This window comes from Podarcis liolepis (genome assembly GCF_965112155.1).
Source record: "Podarcis liolepis genome assembly, chromosome: 5".
NCBI lineage: Eukaryota > Metazoa > Chordata > Lepidosauria > Squamata > Lacertidae > Podarcis > Podarcis liolepis.
The window spans coordinates 41,886,316-41,913,386 of NC_139556.1; the positions used below are offsets into that span (position 1 = coordinate 41,886,316).

General features: G+C 40.3%; 1 protein-coding gene across 2 annotated transcripts in view; it reads right to left on the minus strand.

The window, feature by feature from the left end:
- Positions 1 to 27,071, minus strand: part of ADGRA1 (adhesion G protein-coupled receptor A1) — a 313,690-nt gene that overhangs the window by 181,213 nt on the left and 105,406 nt on the right. For both annotated transcript variants that reach the window (XM_083505930.1, XM_083505931.1), the window contains 2 exons: positions 23,821 to 23,984; positions 3,661 to 3,874 (listed from right to left, as the gene is read on the minus strand). In XM_083505930.1, the coding sequence (XP_083362056.1) occupies positions 3,661 to 3,874; positions 23,821 to 23,984 (378 nt within the window). The remainder of the gene's footprint in view (positions 1 to 3,660; positions 3,875 to 23,820; positions 23,985 to 27,071) is intronic.

A 27,071-nucleotide genomic window follows, 5' to 3' on the forward strand; every position in this document is an offset into this window, starting at 1 on the left:
GATAACCTCATACCCTCCAACATTTATCCAATGAACATTACCTGGCACTGAAAATATTGTAATGCCAGTGACAGATATGACCTGGGGCAGGGGAATTCAGAGTGCCATGACAAAAAAGGTCCTCTCTTTTGTATTACTAATTGTTACTGTTGATGATGATTTATTACAAAAACAGATTCCTTTCAAGCCTCACATTTAAGTACCATATTTTTTGCTCTATAGGACGCACTTTTTCCCCTCCAAAAATTAAGGGGAACTGTGTGTGCATCCTATGATGCGAATGCAGGTTCCTTGGCTTCAGTGATAGCAATGCAAAGCCTCTGAAGCGCAGAGGGGTCTATGCACACCGACCCCTCTCGCTCCCCAGGCTTCAGGGATAACTGCCTGAAGCCTTCGGAGCGCAGTGCAAGTTCCCACTGCGCTCCGCAGGCTTCAGGTTCCTTTTGCTGAAGCCAGGAGAGCAAGACTCTCCTGGCTTCAGCAGAGAGGGAGAGCTGCACAGCGCCCCTTCAGTGAAGCAGGAGGAGAAATGGAAGGGGCTCCGTTTCTCCTGCCACTTCGCTGAAGGGGCGCTGAGCAGAGAGGGGGAGAATTTTTTTTTCTTGTTCTCCCCCTCTATAACAAGGTGTGTCCTATGGTCTGGTGCATCCTATAGAGCAAAAAATACGGTAATTGAGAGGCATCTCGATAAAAAGTTGTCACACTTGACATAGATTCTCTTTGTTATTATGTGAAACCCAATTCAGCCAACTTCATTGGTGTGCCTCACAATATACTATTAAATTTGGGATAGCTAATCCTTCTGTTTGGGTTGGGGCCTTCTCCTTTGTGAATACAAACCATGCTTCCGAAAAAAGGGAATAGCTGAAGAAGGGCCACTAAAAAAGAAGTGGGCAGGCTGGTATGGCCTAGCCACACACTTTCCATAATCTTCAAAGACATAAAGGAATTTGACAATACGAGGTAAACATTTGCTCAGGGAAATGAGCTGAACTCAGCTCCCGGGAGCATATTTTTCAGATGCACAAATTATTTTCAAATGCTATAGGAAATATGTGGTTGGCTCATGGTAGAAATATACCATTTCAATGACTGGTAGGGAACAAGTTTCTTAACTTATATATTAAAGTATACATATGACCATGGAAACGATATGTCAGAGTAACTTTGAAAAGTTCAAATAATATTATTATTGGCCAATACCTGAAAAATTGAAGTAAGAACTAATGGAAAACATATTCTCAAGTGTCCCATATGGAAACATTTGTTGCCAAGAAAAATGTCATGAGGCAGAGTCTCACTTTATAAATTAGTTTCATTAGCACAGTACAAAAAAATGTTTAGGCTGTCATTTATTTTCAATTATGTCTTAACAGAAAGCTAGTAATGTGGCTGAATATCTTATATTTACAAAGGAAAGACAATAAAACTGGAATGTCTATAAATGATAATTGTGTTGAGCTGGAAATACATATCCAGAACAATCAGGATATATGGACACTTTTAGTCATTCTCTTTACAAATTTCAGAAAGTAGCTTTGGAAAGACTAGTATCTGCACTAAAGTATAGTATCTGCACTAATAGGCAACACATACAGTTAAACACAGGGGGTGGAAGACTGTCCCTGTTTCTATGACAACACTTACAGTAACAGTTGCACACACATTAATTTGATTTTATATGTGGAGCTATACTTGAGGCTGAGCCAAAATGGCCCTCCATTTTCAGCAGCCCTTTCTAAAGCTTTCTACAGTTCTTCTGGGAACCTTGCAAACAGCTACAAAATGCTGTCCCACCAATTTTACTGGCTCCCTATCCCTGACCCCATATGATAGATATTTTTGCAAGGGTCACAAATATTCAAAAGTGTTAACTATGCAAAGTGTGTTGGCTTTCAAAAATACAATTAGTAAAATATTCAAAAGTAATGCTAGGTCATGATATATGGGCTACATTCTGTTAACTTCATGGGTATAGAAAGTGGGAGGAGAAGTGTTATAAAATCAAGGCAGATTAGATCATATTAATCAGACATTTAGTTTTATGGTGGGTTGCAAAGAAAGTCTGCAGTTGCAGAAATGAGACGGCAGGTCAGTATCTACCCAGTAATTTAAGCAGCAGGTGTTTGATAGAACTAATTAAACCATCAGCCCCGCGTTGCACATATTGATTTTTATGTTGTGAATCAGTTTCAACCTTCCCATATTCAACATGCTGCCTCTTATTTGATCTTTCTAAACATTCGCCACAAGGCAATTTTGTATACTGTAAAACAATTTTTTTGCATAGGAAAGGTTGAAAAGCAGCAGTATAGCTCATCATTCCAGTCTCCTACTGGTAAAAAAATGAACTAGATGATGTCAGTTGTTCCTCGATATAAAGTAAACACACACAAATTACAGCAACCTGGCAGGGCATCGTAGTTCTGAGACTGTACGGTCCAATATAAAAAAAATTCATAAAGCATGATTCAGGTTCTTAATACACTTGCATTGGTTTGCTGCCAAATGCATGCGGCTTTCAGAATTGTTCTGTCTAGGTATTCCTGGCAGGTGCAACAGCAGGACCCTTCTGAAAAAAATCTCACGGGGGCACAGATTCTCAGCAAGAGTGTTTGAAAATAAATAAATAAATCCAAGACATTAAACAATGAAGTTGCATTTTTAAGAAGAAAAAGCTTGTTCCAGTAAAATGATACTAATGAATAAATGTTTGACATAGAAAGAAACTGATGTTAATCGGTGTGAACACTTTTCCCCTCTGTGTTACAGAGTGAAAGAGAGAGAGAGACTGGAGAATTCATAGACAGCCTTTAAATATTACTCCACCTGATCATTAACAGAAAGTGGTGGGAGAGGGAGCATCCATTGCGAGGTAGTTTGTAGCAGCTAGCCATTTTCCACGAGGGGAAAATATGTCAACACCGCAATCCTATACATATCTGCTCAGAGGTAAGTACTATCATGAATATAATACATAACCAATGAGAAACTTTTTATCAACAGAATCACCTATAATTCTAGTTTAGACACCTCCAAAGGGCTATCAAAAACCAATGCATGTTCCAGGGAAATGTCTGCCCTTTAGCATTGTTGAATTTAAATGGAAAGTTTCGGTAGACATTTGATGGACGAGGCTGCAGAGCTGGAATTCATCAGCAAAAGAAACGAGTATTTCAGGGATCATTCTGAGAAGAAGTTACTCTCTTTACTCATCATATGTCTCCTAAAGCACTTGGGAGTATTAAAATACCTTTATGTCATCTGTCAAACACCTCTCCCGAATGTACCACACAGATTCCACTGGCTTACAGCTTAACCAAATGAAATGGGGGGGGGATCTAACATCTGATAGTTAGGCTCCAGTTTGAATCTGGAGAAGTGTGAGCATCTCAGAAAGATGGCAATCTACCTGGCAGCCAGGAAAGACCAAAAGAAAAACCCAAACTAGTCACCATCATTCACCACACTGCTAAAATCATACTGTATGTTTCCCCTGACCCAGTGCCTTCCAGAAGTTGTTGAATCGTAACACCTATCATCCCTGACCATTGGGCCATGCTGACTGGGGCTGATGGAAATTGTAGCCCTATATATAATTGAAGCGTACCAGGTTGGGAAAAGCTGTTCTAAATAATACCAAAGATGGGAATATATTACCGTGTGATTAAACAGCAGTCATGCGTTATGCTGTCCTCCACAAACACGCCACTTTCGTCATCCGTTTCAACTAGGCGTCCATCGTGGTACCAATGCACTTGTGTAGTATTATCGAGGTATGTTGCTGTACACTGAAATGGTAAGCGGTCGCCATGAAAAACCACTTGTCTCTGGGATGGTATCAATTCAAATAGAGGCAGCTCCAGCGGTCCAGCTGTAGGTGAGAGTATAAAGGAAACAATTTGTTTATTGCATTGTTAGTGATGAGGAGAGGAGAGGAGCAGAACTAGAGTCAGCAAAAACAATAATGGACAAGTACATCTTTGCAGTGCAATTCTACACATGTCTATTCAGCAGTAAGTCCCTTTGAATTTAATGGGGTTTACTTCCAGCTAAATGGGTACAGGATCGTGCCCATCATTTCTTGTCACTAGAATGAAAATGCCAAGTTTGTTTTTTAAAGACACAGGGTATATCCTCCACAGATGCAATTACTGTGTGCCCCATGTCAAGAAGAGGGCTCACAAACATGGTTGCCAGGTGGTCAGCAATGTCTATAAATCTCCGTATGGCAGGGATCTGCGAACTAGATGAGTAGTACCAAGTGGCAGACCTTACACTTCCTAGTAAATTCTGTATGTGCTGCTGAGAACTCTGAAGAAGCTCTTTTCCATCCTTGAACAATAAGGTTTGCTGAAACAAAACACATGCCCATAAGCTACACACACATTCCATCACATTGTCAGTTTGGCAGTTTTCACTTCATTCTGTAAACTAATCCAAGACAATTATACTATGATTGGTAAAACACTGCAGAAGGTAAAATGTTTGTGCTGAGAGTTATGATTATGAGGGGGAAACACGTTAGACTCACGTGATCAAGTCAACCCACCTGTGATTAACACACTGCTGATTTCAATGTAACGTTAGGTTAATGTGCAATCTTTTTGCAAAAGGTCCAATAAATGGAAAGACCTTGTCTCTCCCTCCCTTCTACTTTCTCTCCCTTTCCTTCTTATTGCCTAGGCTGAGCACAGCTGCCACAGTATTAGAAGCTAATGCACACAGCATTATATTTTCAAGGAAGAAAGAAAGCACTTTCAGCTCAAGGGTCAAATACTGTGACTCGTACTAAGCAGTAATTTTATTCCACATTTAGCTGCACTGATTGTAATAAATCTACAAACAACACAGCAGTGCTGATTTAGACAGAATGGCTAAGTCTCAAGCTCTGCATTTTTAATTTTGTGAGGATAATGATAACATTTATTCACTTGGTTGTACCTTTCAACGGGTACATATTTTTATCCTCAGGTCTTCTGCTTATAAAGGAAATGGTTTAGTGCTTCCAGTTCAGCATAAAGTGGAAACACCTTTGCATCTTTTCAGCGTTAGAGGATGGAAGGAATTCTTCTCTAATTAAATGATAAATAAATAAATGTATATCAGCCTATTAACACTTAACAGGCACAAGTCAATTGTTGAAAGTAATGAACATGATCAATGCATATGTTTTTCTAGTATTTTCACATATTTATAATAAACTGATTGCCAAATGTATTTGGCTATGTTGACATCTCTTGACAAACAGAGAGGCAAAATTGTCCATAGTCTATTTTTTATTATTTATTTATTTATTTATTTATTCTTTTCTAGAAGGCGTGTTGAACTATCAATATAGCAAAAGTTAATACTATAGCTCAGAGGTTTTCAATCTTTTTGGGTCCACGGCTCTCTTGACCAACTACATTTTTTCTGTGGCACCCCTGTGGGTCTCAGAAGCCCAGTTCTGTCACCCCTTGCCTGCAGAGTCAGCAGCCCCTTATCCTTTTCAAACACCCTCCCTTGTGGAGCGTTCTTAAACTCTCCCCTCTCCTTGGGAGTCCTCTGGACAGCCACTGGTCTCTGAGCTGCCCTCCCTGCCCCAAAGAGAGGTGTCTCCTCCCACTGCCCCACCAGGGGCCTGGGAAACACCCCCTGGCCAGCCCCAGAGGCACCATTCGCCTGGGGAGCTTGTAGTCAGGGCTGCTGCAACAAACAGCCACGCAAGCCTTTAGGAGGCAGAGAGGCAAGAGGGCATTAGAGGAAGGGAGGGAAGGAAAGAGGGACAGAGGCCAGTGTTGCCCGTGGCACCCCATACCATCTTTCAAGGCACCCCAGGGTGCCATTGCACACTGGTTGAAAATCACTTAACACCTTAATGCATGAACACCTTAATCATGCACTAAAAATCACATTTCCTGTTTTGAGGGAGATTTACAAATGCCCAGAATTGTTTATACCCCACCCATCTGGCTGGGTTTCCCCAGCCACTCTGAACAAGCTAAAGGATGGCATTTTCCATTGCAGCAACCAGGCTATGAAACTCCCTATCCCTGTGACACTGAGAACTTATTGAAACTTCCTCTTGTTCTGCTGCTTTCCCCCAGGGAAAACCACTCTTTAGTGCTCAATCAGAGCAAACAGCAATTTGGATTCTTCCCAGATGGACATTTGTTCCACTCTATTGCTGAAGAGCAGCTTTTCCCTTGGAAAGAAGCGGAGCAAGGGGGAAACCACGCAGACCCATGCCTAGAAAGTGTGGGTCAAATGGAAAATTGTTTGGAGCTGTGCTTTTTAGGCACGGCACAAGGTGAAGTGTGAAAGAGCCCTGAGTTGACATTTACAGTGCAACCATAAGCATATCTACTCAGAAGAAAGATTTATTTAATTCAACTGAATTTATTTCCAAGTGATTTGGGTTCAGCCTGCGGACTTAGACATCAAGCAGAAACCTTATGTTTTGACAGGTCCATGGCCTTCCAGTTCCTGATTTTGTTTACTTCCAGGCTGTTTTAACGAAGGATTTAAGCAGCAATGTTTATTTTATTATATTTTAATACCTGATGTTTTAAATTTGGTGATTTAAGCCACCATGAACATTTTCTGTAGAAATGTTTTAAGTAAATAAATCATTATATTGTGGCTTGGAATACAGCAAACGAATGAAGTCAGTTTTATTGCCAAAACAATGTATTCGTTTCTCGGTTCCTGCTGAATACAACTAGTCCAAGTAGCCAGAAAGCCATATTCTTAACTATAGTGATGAAAATTGGCAAGGGAGACAAAGTGTTGCTCAGTGGGAGCAGAAAAAATTGGACAGGCACTTTGTATCCGATCTCCAAAAACCCAGCTATAATTGACTTGAGTCCTAGAAATACCTTAGCAGAATGTGGAAATGAACGATAATGCTAGAATTAGAAAAAAATTCAGAATTTGATATACGACACAGAAGTAAATAGCTTGCTTATAAGTTATTTGCAATGGATTGTATTGAATGTTAGTCATACTCTGAGCAGACTTAACATGCCCATCAGCAATGGCTCTACTCTGAGTAAAGGTTAGTTGGAGACGGTCCAATGAAACTCCCATAGCATGACACTAAGGCTGCAGTCTTATCTTCATTTACCGGGAAGTAAGCCCCACTGAATGCAACAGGACTTACATCTGAGTAGAGACATGGCCAGAGACATGTAAAAGTGCATGCACATTCAGCTGTGTTTCACAATGCTGCTACAAATTAAGTAAAATTAATACATTTGTCAGAGCGACAGAAACAAGTAATGTGAGGGTTCGATCCAAGCCCTGAGGTCAATGGAGACCCTTTTCTGTGTGTCCCTGCAAGCTGAAATATGGTGGGTTGTCACAAGAGACTTCTTAAAAGTGGTCTTCTGCTTATGGAATGTCCTCTGCAGTGTGATTCATCTGGTGTCTACTTTAACACCAAGACGCCAGCCAAATACCATTTGACTTGCACAAGTATTAACCTCCATACTTTGAATCTTTGGTAGAACGGTATGCTTTACCATGATTTCATAGGATGACCAAATCATAGAATTGTAGAGTTGGAAATGGACCTCGAGGGTCCCAGCCCCCTGAAATGCAGGTTTGGCCTTGTGAAACTAGTTAGGGCTTGTGTCTGCCCTTATTTTTAGACTTCTCCAAATTAAAAATTGTTCTTAGCGTTAGTGTTGCCATCTAAAATATCATTTTCACATATTTTGCAACTTTAAACAGTTTTTGTCGCTTTTGTACCCAGAGAATATTTGCCACTGGGAGACTGCAATCTCTTTGTGATCTGTAATAGAAACATCAACTCAGCCTCTGGCAGCAAAGCCTGGCCTTCTCGTAGGCTCCCCCTTTTCTCTGCACACCTCCATCTGTTTTTAATACTGCAAATGGCACGACAACTTTTCTCAAAATATGATGCTGTCATTTGGCATTAAGACATTTCCATAAGTCAGCTGGTGTGTTTCCCAGCACAGTATTTTCGCACCTGATATTGTGAAAGAATTATTAATTAAAACCGGGAAGAGGAGACCTGAGGATTCTATGAATTGGCAAATTGATGAGGAGCTGTAGTATCATGAAAAGCCTTTTTATTTGGCTCCATCATTGAATTTAATGTAGTACAGGCATATGAGTCAGGGAATCCCCAGACATATGCAACACCCCTTGAGTTTTTCTGACTAAGTGCAAAGCAATGATTCCTTACTATGGGAATCAGGAACAGAGTTTCTTCACAGGCTGGTCATTTTTTATTTTTTATTGTTCTTTCTGAAATCTAAGTTGCCCTAACATTCTGCTATAGCCAGCATTTTAGCCTCTAGTTCTGCACTTCTTAAAACTCAGCTTACAAATTGTACACAAACCTGTAGCCTAACAGCCCAGTTGGAGCTAAAAAAGCGATTTCTAATGGGTAGAATCAGGAGTGGGCAGGCAAAGAGGAGGGAGAGTTTGCTTAATCCTTTCCCTGCTCATTCATTCATTTATTCAAGTTATTTATATCTTGCCTTTCCTCATATAGTTCAAGGCAGCTCATGAACATAATAAAACAAAAACAAAATAGCAATGTTCGAAAAGAACAATAAAGGCCAGCAATAAAACAATTTAAAAACATCATCCAAAAAGCACAATACACAGCCATGGGTAAAACACACAGAGAGACACAAAAATATCATAAAATTATTAAATATCACTTTGTTAAATCAAAACCCAGCCATCACTACTCAGATTTGTGTGTGTAGTTTATGTTTTCAGATGCCAAGCTGCACAAATATGCCCAATATCTGACCTTAAATTTTAAATCTAGCTCATCTGATAAGAGCCACATAACACAGGAATCAACTGCCCACTGAAAGTTCAGACATATTTAATTGTAGATATATACCTAAAGTATAAAAGTACAACTAAATTTTAGTACACAGCAGATAAATCATTTATAGAAGCAAATGAAGGGTTTTCTAATATCTATTCATAAAGGGGTGGGGAGAGAACCTTACCACATTGCTGCATTAGATTTGTAGCAGACTCTCTCTAGGGTGTACAAGTACTTTTTATAAACCATGACAGAATGGATGTCAAAAATGATTTAACATTTACTTGCCTGTTAGTCCCTTAATGCTAATAAAACACAATGCCATTCAAAATCATTTCCATTTGGCTGATTAGTGTAAGCTCTAAACAACATAGCGAAACACAGCTTGAGCAAACCTCACACGTTCTCTTCCATTATAAATGCCTCAAAAACAAATGCACATGGTTTTGTTTATCGGCAGCTTCCTAGAGAGTGTACCATGTCAAGTGAATTTATTTGTAATAGATCAGCATCACATTGGAAAGATTAGCCCCTTTTCCTGAGACATTCCTGGAGGCCAAACAAGATCATTCATACACTAAACAACAGTCAGCTTGCCATGGAGAAATACATACTGTTATGTAGCTGTGGAAACGTTTTGAGAAAGTAGAGTATCTTAAATAACCACGGACTGCTTATCTGCAAGTCATGTTGCTTGTTCCACCTTCTCTTCCAAATGGCTTTATTAGTGGAGGCAGGAGTGATGTATTCTGAGGGTGCGAATGGTTTATATGGGGCAGGGGCACAGAGTAAAAAGCATCTAGGGTGGGGCCCTGATCTGAACCATAAAAGGTAAAGGGACCCCTGACCATTAGGTCCAATTGCGGATGACTCTGGGGTTGCAGCGCTCATCTCGCTTTATTGGCCGAGGGAGCCAGCGTACAGCTTCTGGGTCATGTGGCCAGCATGACTAAGCCACTTCTGGCTAACCATAGCATGGAAATGCTGTTTACCTTCTCGCCAGAGCAATACCTATTTTATCTACTTGCACTTTGACATGCTTTCGAACTGCTAGGTTGGCAGGAGCAGGGACTGAGAAACGGGAGCTCATCTCATCATGGGGATTCAAACTGCCGACCTGCTGATCAGCAAGCCCTAGGCTCTGTGGTTTAACTCACAGTGCCACCCACACTAAACCATAGAGGGAAGCAAAATGTTAAAAGCTCCCACATCTCCTGCCATGGTTCCAACCTGAATTAGGATCCCAGAGCCTGCTCACTAATGATGATGGTGATGCAACTGGTCGTTGTGTGACTTGTATCATATCTCCATCTGTGTGACTCCATCTCTCCCTCTGTTATTTTCCCCAATGCAGAGACCCATCTATGTTGCCTATGTTAACTTTTAAAGGCACCGGGTACATCAATGCTACAATATAAAGCAGCATCAGCAAGGCAAATTCTAAAAGCAGAGAACAGAATAAGGTAACATGAGAATGCTAATTCAATTAATTATCACCCTTATTCATAAATTATTTCCTTCAAAGGTGATTGCTTTAGAGTGCATGCGTATGTTCATGATGAATTCAGGTGCTCACTCATACGGAAGCAAGCTGTGTTACAAGCCAACAAACTACTAGAGCATGAAATACAACATCAATATTTTTATAAGCTTAACGAAGTAACTTGCCAAACTTCTATGGTTTAAACATCGCTAGATATGAAAAACATTTTAATTTATTTTGCTGTTGACATCGTTGGTCTTGGCTACAGTACTGATGGACAGGCAATAGCCTGTGGGACTAGCACAAGACCAGAGATGATATAATGTAAATTGTCCTTTCCAGGTTCTCCAGATTAATGCCGAAAATCTAACGGCACTTTACAAGCAACACTAAAGTCAATGGAATGTACTTCTGAGTTTTAAAAATGTATTGTAAGGATGGCAAATGAACTAAGCATCTGTTTACGATTCATGCCAAACAAGGAATGAAAAGGCATTTCAGCATCATGTACGACAGCAGTCAAAATATGAACATATGGCTGGAGGCTGGAGATGATGCTACCTTTCCATTTCCAAAGCAACCTTCTGATCTTCTGATCTGTAATAGAATGTAATTTTTTTTGTTTGGCAAAGAGTGACATAACACCATGCACTCCTTTTTTATTATTAAAAAAATAGATTTTATGAAAGCTTTTTCATACTGCAATAAAATAAAAGAATCTAATCTAAATAAGAACAAAAACAGAGAAAGAAAAAAGAAACCTCAAAGGTAGCTCTTAACCTTAGTCTCACACAGAAAGGGATGAACCCTCCCCAGCTCTCACCTGGGGGCTTTCCTTTCTTCTCAATAGTCTCTCACCCTGGAAGGTATTCTCTTCCATGCCTGTCACTCAGGGTCCTTCCACCAACCAGCCACCACCTTAATGTGTGTGTACCCCCATTTTTATGGCACTTCAGTTCCCTATTAATTAAATCTGAAGAGCTTAAAATGTGTTTGCTTCTTTTGAATATGCTTGGTTGTGGCTTGGGGGGTGAGGAAGAGAAGAGTGTTAGATGAATTATCTCCAACTTGACTTCAGCTTGTTTGGCCTGTAACTTTGCTTTTTAACGTTCCCACTGACGTCCGCAGTACTACTCCCTAAATTGGTCTTTGATAACATGATCGATTCTGTGTGGTGATCTCCTGGAGGTTCCTGCTCCCCTTGCTCTTCTTCTGTGGACTGAATCCTGACAAATTAACCTTGTTTTTAGGCTACATGTACACTAATGCAAACCACTGCTAACACAAAGTTCCCTCAGAACCATGGTTTGCAAATGTTTTCAAACCATGGTTTCACTCCAGTGTTTTGATCACTTCCACTGGCTTGCATGTAATGCATTATAGCTAAACTGGCAAGGGAGGGGGATATCAGTCTGGATAACAAAGAGAGGCTGGAGCTTGATTTGGACATCATGGTTTGCAGATACCCAAGTGTTATATTTGTGCTGGCTCACATTTTTTTGAGGTATTTCTTGTTTTTCAATGGCACCCCCCCCCAACTATTTATAAATTCATGCACAACAGTAAACCTGAACTTTTCTACATTAGAATTATCTCATCTTTTAAGACCATGTGCTTTTGCAAAGGAAAACCAGAGTTACTTCTTGTTAATCGCTTGATTTATTGTATTGCCAATGGGGCTTTCTATCTGAACCTGCTATGCCTGCAGAGTGTAGCATGTACTGCTGACAAACGTGTGAGTTAGAGTTCTAATATATGTATACAATCTCAGTGGGAGAAAAATATGCGTGGCTAAACTCAGTGGAAATAAGCTGGAAGACACTAAAAGTAAAGAACCGATCCAGTAACAAAGCAGATGAAAAAAAATGGGGGTAGGGACAAAGAAAACAAAAACGGACTGTATTTTTTAACAGAGATCTACTGACAAAGTGGTGTGTGTGTGTGTGTGTGTGTGTGTGCGCGCGCACACACACGACATACACCAGAGGACAACTTATGTTTTGCAGTGCACTGCCTAGGATTCTCCACAGAAGGTTTGTAGAATGCTAGGGCATATGAGAAATGCACTCAGTTGAACTGAAAAGTGATGCTAAATTCCAGTAACTAATAAAATGTTAGTCTTAACATCTTTTCTAGAATATTTATGACGCTGCGCCTGTGAGGTATCAAATGTACCAGCATTTATCAATTTGTTCTACAGCTACAAGCACACCTAAGCACATATCCCTATGGTTTGCTTCCATTAAAATAATCATCCCTCATTTTCTGCCAATTCCATAATACCAATGAGAAAGGGGGTTGCTTCCAAGTCATTTTAATAGCCACTTCCATCTTAATATTCTCCTGTCAGCCACACTGTCTTACACTATCACAAATTAAATGGCAACCTCCTTTTTTTAATCTTTCCTTTTAGTTTGAAAAATTGCCATACATAAATGCCAGCCCTTTCCCCCCATGAAATAATTTATTCCTCATGTACAGGGAAATGCAATCATTCTGTAGGCAATAATGTTTGTTTTTAAAATAAATGTATCTGATTTCAACACTCTAAATTCTGAAGGGTGGCAAAAGGAATTCCCATCTTTTGTGACCTTATGAAATAGTTTATATTTATGGTTCTGAGTTAAGGCTATTGTGTTACATTTGTGCCCTGCCCCAAGCTGAGGAGAAAAACGAGGAATAACTTCTCACACCTGATGTATCCTGTCCTTCACCTCCCCTCACCCCCACCCCAGATTTGACTTAAGATGTGAACTGGCAATCTGAGACTTCAGCCATAGTCAACCACAACGTTTTACACAACAGATGAAGTTTTACACAACAGGTGAAGTCAGACTGAAGCCTGGTTCACATGTAACACTAAGTTAAACCATGGCTAAATGTGATTGAGAGAGCTGTAGTCAGAGCAAAACTGCAACCACTTCACTCATTCCCCAGTGCTGTTGTACCATCCAAAGATAAACCATGGCTTAGCATTACGCTCAAATTGGGATGATGATGATGATGATGATAATTTTTGGTGACAGCAGTCACGAAATTAAAAGACGCCTGCTTCTTTGGAGAAAAGCAATGACAAACCTAGACAGCAACTTAAAAAGCAGAGACATCACCTTGCCAACAAAGGTCCATATAGTTAAAGCTATGGTTTTCCCAGTAGTGATGTATGGAAGTGAGAGCTGGACCATAAAGAAGGCTGATTGCCAAAGAATGGATGCTTTTGAATTATGGTGCTGGAGGAGACTCTTGAGAGTCCCATGGACTGCAAGAAGATCAAACCTATCCATTCTTAAGGAAATCAGCCCTGAGTGCTCACTGGAAGGACAGATCCTGAAGCTGAGACTCCAATACTTTGGCCAACTCATGAGAAGAGAAGATTCCCTGGAAAAGACCCTGATGTTGGGAAAGATGGAGGGCACAAGGAGAAGGGGACAATGGAGGACGAGATGGTTGGACAGTGTTCTCGAAGCTACCAGCATGAGTTTGACCAAACTGCGGGAGGCAGTGGAAGACAGGAGTGCCTGGCGTGCTCTGGTCCATGGGGTCACGAAGAGTCGGACATGACTAAACAAACAACAACAAATAATAATAATAATGATAATAATAAATTTATACCTCGCCCATCTGGCTGGGTTTTCCGGGTGGCTTCCAGTAGAATATGAAAATATAATCATTCGTCCACTATTAAAAGCTTCCATAAAGATAGTGATTTGTTTCACTTAAACCAAACCTCAAGCTATGGTCAAGGCTTCTTCTTGGCTTGCTGATCATGATGTGTTGGGGGTGGGGCAGACAAATCAAGTCTCCAAGTTTAGACATAATGCTGAGCCAAATTATGGCTGAGCTCCAGGAAGCGTGGCAATAACAGGACCCAGGGATGAGTAAAGCAGCTGCAACTTTTGCTCAGAATACCTGCATGCTTGCTTGCTCACACTCAGCCATGGTATGGCTTGGATTTTGTGTGAACTGGGGATGAGTGTTGTCAAGTGGGGCCAAGTACAATTGTAGTAGGTTGTGTCGTGTGTGGTAAAGGAATGAGCACAGTATTTTACATTAGTGTGTGTGTTTTTGTTAGCAGGCCTTCAAACCGATGACAGATCCCACCCTTACTTTTCCTTTCCCAGCTCTGATTTGGCAGGGTGAACAGTAAGGAAACAGGAAACAGACTCCTCGGCAGGCATCCTAAGAGTCTCTAGGAAACTAGGAAAACAAGCTATAGCGCTACCTGTGGATGAATGAGGATATAATGGGCCTCCAGGAATGTACAAGACAACTGTCAAGTGCATGAACATCACACACTAGAGAAACAAAACTTGGCAGCCCTTTAGGAGTAAGGGCGTACCCCATTAGCACTGTATAGCATTTCCCTTCCTCACTTTGATGTGTAATGCCTTGAGCACAGAGTAGCTACTGCCCTTGACACTGCCAGTTACCACAGTTCTATAAAGCTTTGCAATTATGGTTTATACGACTATAAAAGAAAGTGCATTGGTGTGAAAGGTAATCTCTGGGAGAGGAGATACCAACACAGGAAATATGATTAATAGCTGTCTTGTTGGATGCAATGCCAACTGAGAACGGCATTAAAAGCACTTTGCTGGGACATTATTAGAAATATGTATTCGATTTCAGGGTGACAAAAGTAAGGCATTTTTATAAATGAATTGGCAAACACTTTAAGTCTTACTTTTCTGTACTCTTTTACTGGGCTTTTCTTGCCTCGTTCAAGGACACCCAGGATTCAGAATAAGTACTGCCCCTGCTTCCGCTGCAATCTCAAAATTTTCCTTGGGGCTTTCAATTCATTAATGCATCACCAGCACCATTGAAAAAATGCCATGTACCCTCAGTTACTTTGAAATAATGATAAATGTAAACAAGCATGGTGATGGGCTCTGTTGTGTGTAAATATATATTCTAAACATGGCAGTAACCTACTACCATTTTTGTTTCAGTACAATGTTCATTTAAACTGCCCATACACACAAATGCTTTTCAAGCGGCGTAAATATGAAAGTAGTGATCACAGTGTGGATTTTGAAACACACATAACGTTATGATGATCTACAAATTGGTATTATTGTTTATCCCTGAAGTTCCACATCTCTCCAGTGCAACTTAGCCTTAGCCACTGTCTCAAGAAAGCATAGTGAATGTTGGTGAGAGGGACAATTTGGCAGCAAATAAAGGAAATCAGAATGTCTGAAGACATTTAAAACAAATGCCGCATTTTATGCATTGCATCACACAGGATCTTAAATTACACAGGCCATTAATTACTGTTAAATATTTTTAGCCATGTTTACACAGCCACTTGAATTGTTTTTACATATGAAAGTATCTGTAATTGCTTTTTAATTGCTGTAATAGTTTTTAGAAAGGAAATAATGTAGCTGTTTTTAATACTGATGTTTTTATTATGAAATTTCTTTGAGATGCTATATGAGAAGTGATTCAGAAATAATTCCATTCATAAGTGTAATAAATAAACAAATGTATCATAAAACCTGTATTAACAGTGCTAATATAAAATACTGGTGGTGCAGATAGGCAACTGGGAGTTGTAGATCCACTCTCTTGCAGGGTTCATTTTGCTTCAGAAAGAGGGAAAACCCTCTCCCCCACTGCAGATGACCAGGAAATCCAGATTTTACAGTAGAACACTACCCTCCCCCCAAAATGGGACTCAGGTGGGGCTGGGAGGAGCCTAGGGTGGAGCCTAGGACTTGCCAATCAGAAGTTCGGCAGTTCAAATCCCTGCAATGGGGTGAGCTCCCGTTGCTCGGTCCCAGCTCCTGCCAACCTAGCAGTTTGAAAGCACATCAAAGTGCAAGTAGATAAATAGGTACCGCTCCGGCAGGAAGGTAAACGGCGTTTCCATGCGCTGCTCTGGTTCACCAGTAGCAGCTTAGTCATGCTGGCCACATGACCCGGAAGCTGTAAACCGGCTCCCTCGGCCAATAAAGCGAGATGAGCGCCGCAACCCCAGAGTCGGTCACAACTGGACCTAATGGTCAGGGGTCCCTTTACCTTTTACTACCAAAATAGCAGGGCAGGAATCTAATCATAAATTTACCTCGGGGGGACTATTGTTTTGCTCTTGGATACCAAAATAATAAGGCCTCAAATAAGACATGGAATTCTAAAGACAAACATCACAGACTAAACTTTAAACAGCTATTTTACAGCATGGGAAAGGCGGTCTGGAGTATAATATAGCGCATCTACTATGAGTAGACTTTTGACAGTGGAGACTGCCAATCTGTGAAGGCAGCACAACTATCAATGGCTTTGGTGAATATAATCTAGAAAGCAGGGGGTTAGGTGACCCATGGTGTTGCCGGACTACAAGTCCCATCACCCCTGAGCACTGGCAACAAGTTCCATCTCCTGGTCATAAAGATGCAAGTCTTCTGTCTCTTGAAGACCAATGAAGCAGGACAACATTAAGCAAGTAGTTTCAATCATCACTGCGACCCTGAAGTGACTCAGAATCTGAACTGTAGAATGATAGAGTTATAAGGGGCCCAGAGGGTCCCCTAGTCCCCTGCAATACAGGAATCTCAACTAAAGCATCCATGACAGATGACCATCCTATATATAACAAGTTTCTTCCCAAGACTGATGCTTCTGCTTTCAGGTAGAGTTGGCAGCAGTGTTCCTAGCAAAGGATAATTTTTCCCAGTTTGCCACAAAATGCTCTTCAGAATGACACTAAGAGGATAACTTGGTGGGACATTCTGGGGGGTAGCTACCATCTGACTACCATAAAAAACACCACACTGCTGGAAAGTTCACCCTCAACACCCTGATATTCACCACCAACCCTCCCCAAATGGCTTTTAAAAAAGTTTATATCCCACACTTTCTCCCAAAGCAGCCCAGGGTGACAAACAGCAAGTGATAAAACAATAACAAACACCTTTAAAACATTTTAAAAACAGTTCCAGTGCAGATACAGACTGGGAAAGATCTCAACTTAAAAAGGCTAGTTGGAAGAAAAAGGTCTTCGGTGGGTGCCTAATTTTCAGTGCAATGGCCTAGGGCTACAAGAAGTAGAAATAAAAAATGGAATATTTTAATGACCCCACCCATTTCAGTTCATTTCCGTGTCAGATATGAGGCAGAGAAATGGGGACATCTCAGCTCAGTGACTTTTGACACATGTTTAGATGGCAAACAATTTATATTTTTATTTAATGGAATTTGATACAGTACATATTTAGTTTTTGCTCTTCTGCACTGATTTCTCCTCAGGAGAAGTATGACCCCCTCATACTGGGTACTCAAGCCTCACTGTTAGGACCTGAGAATTGCTGCTGACACATAACTCTCAAAGTGATTAAGAATGCAATGAAAGGCAGGAAAATGTGAATATCTGCTCTTCCTTTTCATTTAGAGGCAACTTCAATGGACATTCATAGAATACACTGGAGCTTAAAAAGCCCACTTTTCTTTTTTTTTTTTTTACATAAGTATGCTTTTGAAGAGGGAGTCTGAAACCTTTTTGAGCAATATGTGTGTGTGTGCAACAGCCTGAATACCAGCAATAATACAAAAATGTTTCTCCTTTAGAATAACTGTACAATGTTCTAATTTAAATGTTGAATAACATTCTAAATGAATCTTTCAAAAGAATATGAAGTAGTAAGTCAGTCTACTAAAATTTTCTACACAGGTATATTATTATGAGCATTTTTTTAAAAAATAAAAAAATAAAACCTATTCCAGATAATATTCTGAATGTCACTCACTGTGTGCTAATTTCACTCATGACTTGACTGTTAAAATTAAGGTAGCTTTCAAAATTGATGGGCTGGAAAGTCATTGAAATACAGACAGTTGCTACGTGATTCCCGTGTTATTGCCTAAATCTAAGTACTATTGTTTATGTGCCTCAGCCGTGAACCATAATAAACAATCTATTCCATATTTGAAATATTGTGGGAGATAATTTGCCAAGGCTTTCCTAATTTAGAATTCAATGGTCACACCAGTTGGTTACAGGTTATTTTTTTTCAAAGGTGAAACACATTCATTCTGTGTATAATCTCTCTCTCTCTCTAGCTCACACACACCACTGTTTTTGCCAGTTTCATCCACAGCTAAGGCCAGAGTTATATTTTAAAAATCTGCAGGAGGCAATTTTAGCACTTTACACTTTTTGCAGCCTAGCATCCTTACCAGTTAGCATCATAAGCAATAGCCCAGCAATGTGGCACTTAGGTACCTAGCTCAGGGGTTGTCAGCCTGGTCCCTATTGCCCACTAGTGGGTGTTTCAGGATTCTAGGTGGGCAGTAGGGGGTTCTACGGTACAAGCTGAATCCTCCTTCCATCGAGCACTGGTGGGCGATAAGAAAATTTTACCATCAAGAAAGATGCATTAGTGGGTGGTAGATATAAAAAGGTTGACTACCCCGACCTAGTTAAACAGAATCCATGCAGGTTCATTCTCAAACAGGTCTACAGCAAACTTTAGTGCTTAACAGAAGCAAATGCCAATTAGGGTTTTCCTTGGATTGCAGTATGTTCTGATATATCTGTAAGGAGTGGGACAATGGGAAAACTGCTCGGACGCATGCCTAGAGAGCACATGTCCAAATGCAAAACCAATAAGCCCCTTGCTTTCTAGGCACAGCACAAATGGAAGTGTGGAGGAGCCCAAACTCTGAGAAGATCTCTCTCTCTCTCTCTCTCTCTCTCTCTCTCTCTCTCTCTCTCTCTCTAAACAAACAAGGCAGAAGCCCTCTTTCCCAGGTGATATCAACTCCAGGGCCTACTGTAATTCAAGTGACCAGGACAAAAATATCCAATTGCCATGGCAATGATTCTGTACTGCTAACAAACAGATTCGCAACACACACACATTTCAGACATGGGTTTGAACACAAATATGATGGGGAGGAGATAATCTCCCCCATTAATTTAATGCCAATATATTATGAGAAAAGGGCCTCTGTTCAGTACTTAAAAGTACTGCTCCCATATTGTGGCACTCCCTCTAAAAAGAAGTCAAGCTTGCTTCCTCCTTGTCATCTTTCTGCCAGCAGTCTGAGACCTTCCTATTTAGAAAGGCCATTGAGAAATAGGTGCAGACCATGTTACTACAGGACAATCAGAATTTTAATTGTGGTTCTAAATTTTTTTTCTTGTATTGGTTTTTAACCATTATTGTTTTTAACCAATTTGCTTTTGTCATTTTGTATTTTATGATGATGGTTTTTAAAGAAGCCTCGTAGCCCAACTTAGGAGAAAGGCAAGATACAAATACATTAAATAAATTATAATAAATAATAAAACCATGAGGAGAAAAAACTTTCTTCTGGTGTGGTGCTGTCACTGCTTGTAAAGTTTTGTGAAAGCCTCAGAATCACTTCTCACTTTTGCAAGGTAGATAACACACATTTCACCTATATCCATGTCTGCCTGATTTCCAGGTAACTTGAAGAAGATACTGCTTTATTTCAAATTAGTTTCAGCATTTAATTTCTGTTGAGGGTCACTTAAGAGAATAACTGCTGAAATAAAGGGAAACTGATTGTCATCAGTATTTGCTAAATTCTTTCCTTCCCTCCCTTAGCCATACACTATAATCTCTCTGTAATTTTTGGAGATTGCATCTGAGTAAACAATGTTTTCCAGGGTTACCTTATTCCTTTACTGACTCACCCTGGGTGCTTCTTAAGCGAATTTGAAGTGAGAAACACTTTTGAGCCTAGTGAAAATCGGGGGATTTGATGGCTTTCCTTATCTGTTATGAGAGGGCATTTTCTTAGGTCATAGAGCAAAATAATATGATGAAGCTAATTCAAAATACATGGTTTTCACTCTGATATAGAAAGCTACAAGACTCACCAACAGGTTAGACAGCAGTGGCAATGACCAATAAGATAAGCCAGGACATAAGCTTACTAAAGAATAGCAATGCTATTAGTTGACTCCATCAAAAAATGTAATTACTGCATGGAATGACTTTCAGTTCACAAAGGAGGAAGAAAAGATTCTATCCTGTAGCTATTAAAGAAATGCAGAATGAGAAGATTGAAGCCAAAGTAGTATGTAAATGGCCTCCCCCCCATACAATTTTTTATTCCAAGAATGTGGACTCTAAATTTTCACTAGAACAAAAACCACGGGATACAGCACAATGTGGTGATCTGAAAAAACTACCATAAATATTTGTTTACTGCAGACCATAGATGCAAAGCCTGAGAAGACAATTCATATTATCTAGCCTGAGCCACAGTAGAATAGTCACAAAGAAATTAATATTTGTGCTATGGCTTCACCCTTACAATTTATGCTTAATTTTTGACAGGCTTAATCTGGGACTCATATGGATACCAATATATATTGCCCCTTGGGGGGGGGGGACAGCAGCTGCAACTATTGATTTTACCTGGAGAAATGGTACAAAGATAAAGGGTTAACCCTACCTTCCTCAGACCAACCCTGTGATTCATTTACAGTAAGGTTTTCAAACGCAACAGGAGATCCTAATCTATCTGAACCCTAAAATACGGGTGTTGTCTAGGAATTATCTCATGTGGCCTAAAATATCAGGGTGCAGAGGAAGATGCATCCTAAGCTCCTTGACACCTTCCCTACTTCAAGTTAGGATCAGGTCCCTGTTGTTTGTATGTCATTTTAGTTAAATGAATGTGATTAAATTGAGGTCCATACAACCCCCGACTTTAGTCACATAATTCCACCCTAAAGTGAAGGCTTGTTTTGAAATATTGTGTGGCGGTCTGTCTAGACTCGGTATCCTACCATAGGGCTATAGGAGATTTAATCTAGACCTGGATTCCTATGCCTGCAATTAGCCCAGAAAAAAGTTCTATTGAAATTCACTTAAAGGCAGAGCTATACAACTGCTGCCATGTGTAGTCTGGCCCTAAATCTTTTGAGGAATCATGCAAGTCAGAGAAGCCTTCAGAAAGTAACTACTACTGCTAAAGCTAATAGTCCTCTCCTTTGTCATCTCCTCCAGAAAATAAAAATAAAAAACCTATATTACAAAGGAATAAAAAAAAATTATAGACAGTGTAAATCTGACAATGATCTTATGAATTAAAACCTGCCATTTGTGCTGTTCATTGTACATTCATTTCAATAAGTATTTTATACGGTGTGCTTTCAGCTAAACCGCTTTTCCCCTTATGAAGCAAGTGACAAACCAGGAAAGAGTATGAACATTAGGCAAAGGCAACACTGTAAAAAGTCTGCAAAGGAAAAAATAATTAAAAACATTTATTGTCTCCACATCTGGTGCACGGAAATATGTTTAACAACATAGACTGAACATTTAACTTAATGCTTCAATGTGCAAGAAAGCATTATGATAAATATATTCTACAGCATCATTCAAGTTTCCTCTTAATTGCCACTGGAGTTGTACGTTTCTGTTGTCAGTGGGTGTCTGTGGTTCCTCATTATGTGTCCTGGCCTGTCCCATTGGTTTTTTGGCAAAAGCGATTTTGCCTCCATGGGTGGGTCTTGAATCCTCATCTATGGATGAGCTAGGGGTGCTCTCTGCAGACATCCTGCCCAGGAAGATCTGTTGTGTGGGCCGCTTCCCCTCCTCTTTGGGTGTTGTTGGGCTCATAAGGGGACCTAAATCTGTGCCCCCAAGGATGCCTGGAGACTGGCATAGCAAGGACACTGATGGCTGAGCCACTGGGGCTGATGAAAATGGGAGGTGATGCTGGACTGTGCCAAAGGTTCATCTAGTCCAACATTCTGTTCTAATGGTGAAAGCCAGATGTCTATGGGAAGTGGACAAGCACATGTTCTCCACTGGTATTCTCCTGCAACTGGCATTCTGAGACATGCAATCTCCAGTACTGAAGAAAGATCATAGACATCATGGCAAGCAGCTGTTGATAGTGTTATCCTTCTTTAATTTGTCTAATCGCCCTTTAAGGTGTTTTCTCTCCTTCCTTCCTGGGCTGACCCACCATTGGATAAGGCAGTTGTTCCACCAACATAGCAGACTATCGCAAATCCCAGCATAATTCGAGCGTAGGACTGATCTGTCTGTTCCTCAACATTTTCTAGCTGAGTTTAAGTTTGGTTAATTATAAAGTAAAATGGTGAAGGTAATTAATTTGAAGAAAAGGCAATAGTCTCCCCAGGACCATCTTTGCAGCAGCTCTGTCGGCAACCTGCGATGGAGCCTGAAGTTTTATAGTCAGCATGTCAATGTAATCAATATAAATAATATAAAAGATTGACTAAAAAGTAACCCTTTGGCTTTGTCCTTGGATACCAAGTGTGAAAATTAATGGAACAGCCATAAAGCCAAGAAAGTAAAATTTCTTACTTCAGATTTGTAGAAATGAGAATAGCTGCTGGCTGCTCAGCGAGGCTGAATTAGCAAAGCTTGCTTACAGCACATAGGGAAAATTGCCTGGGATCAGTTATGCTTCAGGCAGACCTTGCCAAAACCTTCTGTTCATGTTTTAATGAAGATAAACAGGTACAAATCCAGACTTCATGTCAAATGAACTTCACTGGGTGGCATCAATTTTATATTTAATTCATAAGAAAAACTTGTTTTTAATAAGTTATTTTGCACAACAAAGTATTGGTTCTGGTAACAAGCTGCAATGCCAAGGTGTTTCAGACTCTGATAGTTACATATCTGACTTGTTATACAGATGAACTGCTGTAACCACAGGGAATTGGCTGAGGGGAAAGATCAACAGTCCTCTGACAGAGAAATTTGAAAGATAAGGATGGTATAAAACTATTCAGAGTACTCTGGAGAAAGTATTCTGGAGTACAGTTTATAAATGCATGCATGTAAGCTGCACATACAAATGCTTTGCAAGTCAGATAACCATGTGGCACATAGCAAAATAACATTTCTTCCTATACAAAACCCAGAGAATAACTTCTAAGTTTTTTCAGGGTCAGTTTTGTTCACATGATGAGATCTTCAGAAAGCGACATACACACTGTGGTTTCGATATTGCTCTAATATGAGAGTCAGGACTTGACACATGTTATTTTATCTCCTTCCCATCCATTCCGTTTCTATTATTTCAAATATTTGTTTTAAGATCTTTGCCTCTCTTAAAGCTCCCCATTATTAAAATTCATCCTTCCCTACACAGGTACAGCTTATATTGCAAGGCTTGTGAAGGTGAGTGGCAGATAGATTGACATTTATTCCCTGTTGTCACACTACAATCTAATGAAAAAAGATTATTTATTTGAAGATAAAATGCAATGAGAAATACCTTTCCTATGATACATACAAATGTATAAGAGTTACAAAGGCAGATAAGGGCACTGGTAGTTTTACAAGGAACATTTATTTATATACAAAAGAGATCTGCAATCTAATTTTGTTTTTGTTTTTTTAAAGTTGCACATTGTTTAACCTTAAGCCTCAGTATGGTTTCTGACATATTTGCTTTCTTTCAGCTATTATCCAGTTCTGCACACCAATCACTTGGCATTTATCCTTCAGAAGACACTTTCTCTGAGAACACTGGTTTCAATTCATGACGCTGAAAGAAGAGTACCACTCACCGCACATCAGCTGATTTTCTTTCAGGTTCTGAAATGATGTTCCTTGTAAACTCCTGGGGAAAGCACAAACTGTTTCTTCTGAGATCCGAACTGAAGCATTTCTAGCCCAGTGTAAAACCCATTTGAGATTACAGTCACAGGTGAGAGAATCAGTGTAGAAATGTCTGAAATGAAACCCAAAACCAATCAATACTATCCCTTTCAACATGATTTTTATACAGTGATTGTCACAGAAAACTAATCATTGAAACACTGACGACATTTAACAAATCTTAGTTAACTAGCTCTTAGAGGAAGCTAGACAGATAATCCGAGTGGCGTCCGGCACTAATGACACATCAGCAGCAAAGACAAGTTGTGCATCCTCTATCTGCACATAATCATCCACATCCATTCATCTTTCCTCCATAAGGCTGAACATGTTGTTGCATGCCACCCCAGTCTCCAAGCAGTGTAAGAGTCCAGGGGTTCCAGACACCTCCCCAGGGTTTGGTCTTCTTGGAATGAGACACAGCAGAGACTATGTTGCATTTATGATCTATGATTTATTCACACATATATACAAAAGAGGTTTAAAGACTCTCTCAAGGCAAATCTTTAAAAAAGGTAGTCTAAACACCAACAATTGGGGAAAACAACCTGAGCCTGCAATGGAGGGGCTCACAGCATTAGCATCCAGAAGGTCTTGCTTTTTCCATAGCCAGTGCTTTTCTTCTAGGAAAAAGGGTGCCAGTACTATGTACCTTTGAGTGCCCCCAGAAAAAGAGCACTGACCACAGACTTGGATTCAAGCAGAAATTAAGCATGGCTCTTATTCTCAGGCTTCTGTCTTCAGCCTCCTTCCAGTTCAGCTCCCACACACAGCTCTACTCTGGCTATTGTCCTTCTCACTACCATCCAGATGTCCTTCTCACTACCATCCATTTGCCTTCTGGCACAGAGCAGCTTCCTTTCTTATACTAATGACATGTAAAGGTAAAGGTAAAGGGATCCCTGACCATTAGGTCCAGTCGTGACCGACTCTGGGGTTGCGGCGCTCATCTCGCTTTATTGGCCGAGGGAGCTGGCATACAGCTTCTGGGTCATGTGGCCAGCAAGAGTAAGCCACTTCTGGCAAACCAGAACAGCACACAGAAATGCCGTTTACCTTCCCACCGGAGTGGTACCTATTTATCTACTTGCACTTTGACATGCTGCACAATTTCTGTTCTCATCCTGAAGCAAAGTTGTTAACTCGAGATACTATTTCTGGGTTAGCGGAGTCTGTAACCTGAAGCGTCTGTAACCTGAAGCGTATGTAACCCAAGGTACCACTGTACAGTCAATGCAATCATCCAGACCCTATGATCATCATCTGAAACTCTTCTTCGTATGCCTCCTCTGTGAGAGGTCTTGAGGGCAACAACACAAGAACGGGCCTTTTCTGCAGTGGCTCCCCGCTTGCAGAATACTCTCCCCCAAGGAGGCTCACCTGGCGCCTTCATTACGTATTTTGAGGTGCCTGGCACAAACATTCCTTTTCTCTAATGTTTTTGGCTAATTAATTGGCTAATCTGTGGCCTTTTAAACTAGGGTGAGGGATTGTTTTTGTTTGTTATTACGATATGCATTTTTGTGCCATTTTGGAGGAAGGGTGGTATAGGAATCTGATAAATAGCAATAGTAATAAAACAACCAAACATAGCATAGATCAAAATATAAAACAAGTTTAACCCACGTGTCAAAGCAATGATAGAATCTGTAGAATCCATTGTAATTAATTTAATAACAGGGGTCCTCCTCCTGGCCTTGATGTCTCAACTTCTCAACTGCAGGTTCCCATACATCACTTCATTCATATAATGATGGGAACTTCTTTTCGGTGGGATGACCCCATGCCACTGGGGAGCATGCCAGGACATTCTTCAAAACATGCTTGAACTAATTTGTGCTTACCATTAATGTCCTAAACCATTCGGTATCTTCTCCCGTATAGCTCTATGCCTCTGCAAGCCTATGTAAACAGCACTGCTATTTGCCCACGAGTCTGATTATGCCACCACGACACGACGTAAACAATGCGGCTCTTTAATCAGATGCTTTGTTTGTCTTCTTGGACAGCAGGATAATGATATGGGTGTTTTAGTTGAGCTTTGTGCTCTGCATGGATGCACCATTCCACCTTTCCCTTTATTAATGGGATATGTATACATAGCAAGGAGGAGTTTACCTCCCAGGTCCAATAGCTTGATGAATTTAAATGACATCCTCCTTCCACTTATGGATGTTTGGGAACAATGAAAGCTCTTGTCTTACTGTCCAATTCAACATTTGCTCTTAAGCTTACAGTGCTATATGAGGTATTTGGGACGTGAGTTATTTAAGAGTATAGAATAATAATAATAATAATAATAATAATAATAATAATAATAATAACAACTCTCACTACGTGAAAGCACATAGCCAGGTTATCTACTGTATGTACTTAGGATTTAAACATTTTAACTGGAGAAGTGGGGAATCCAGTTTTTCAGAATTATTGAGGTAGAATTAATTTTGGCTCTCAACCTGGGAATTTTAATTTGGCATTTCAGGTGACAGAGAGAGAGAAAACACATTGAGTGTAGTCACTGTGCATCTGCTGCTCAGGAAATCACCCAGGTAAGAGTTGGCAGGCTACCACATGTGAGAGGTGTGGCTGCAATCCAATGGATGTGATTGGAGCGAACCTCCATGGAATGCCCTTTCTGGAATGGTGATATTTATTTTCCCAGGCTTGTATATATACCATGGGGAAGGGCCATAGCTCAGTAGAGAATCTTTGTAGGCAGAGCATCTGCTATGCATGCAGAAGGTCCCAAGTTCAATCCCTGGCATCTCCAGGTAGGGTTGGCAGACTCCTTGTCAGAAACCCTTGAGAAGTGTTGCCAGTCAGTGTAGATCAGGCATCCCCAAACTCGGCCCTTCAGCTGTTTTGGGCCTACAACTCCCATCACCCCTAGCTAACAGGACCAGTGGTCAGGGATGATGGGAATTGTAGTCCTGGTGTAGATAATACTGAGCTAGACTAACATTTGGTTGGACTCGGTGTAAGGCTCTGTTAGGTTTTATTCTCTCTCTCCTGTTTAGTTTTAAGCTGTTAGGTTAGTTCATTTGTATTGTTTTCAGTAATATTAAATGGAATGATTTTTCTCTAATGACATATCTACCTTTTTGACACCATGATTATCTGCAAAAAGTGCCTGGTATGGATTTTTTTTTAGTTCTACTGT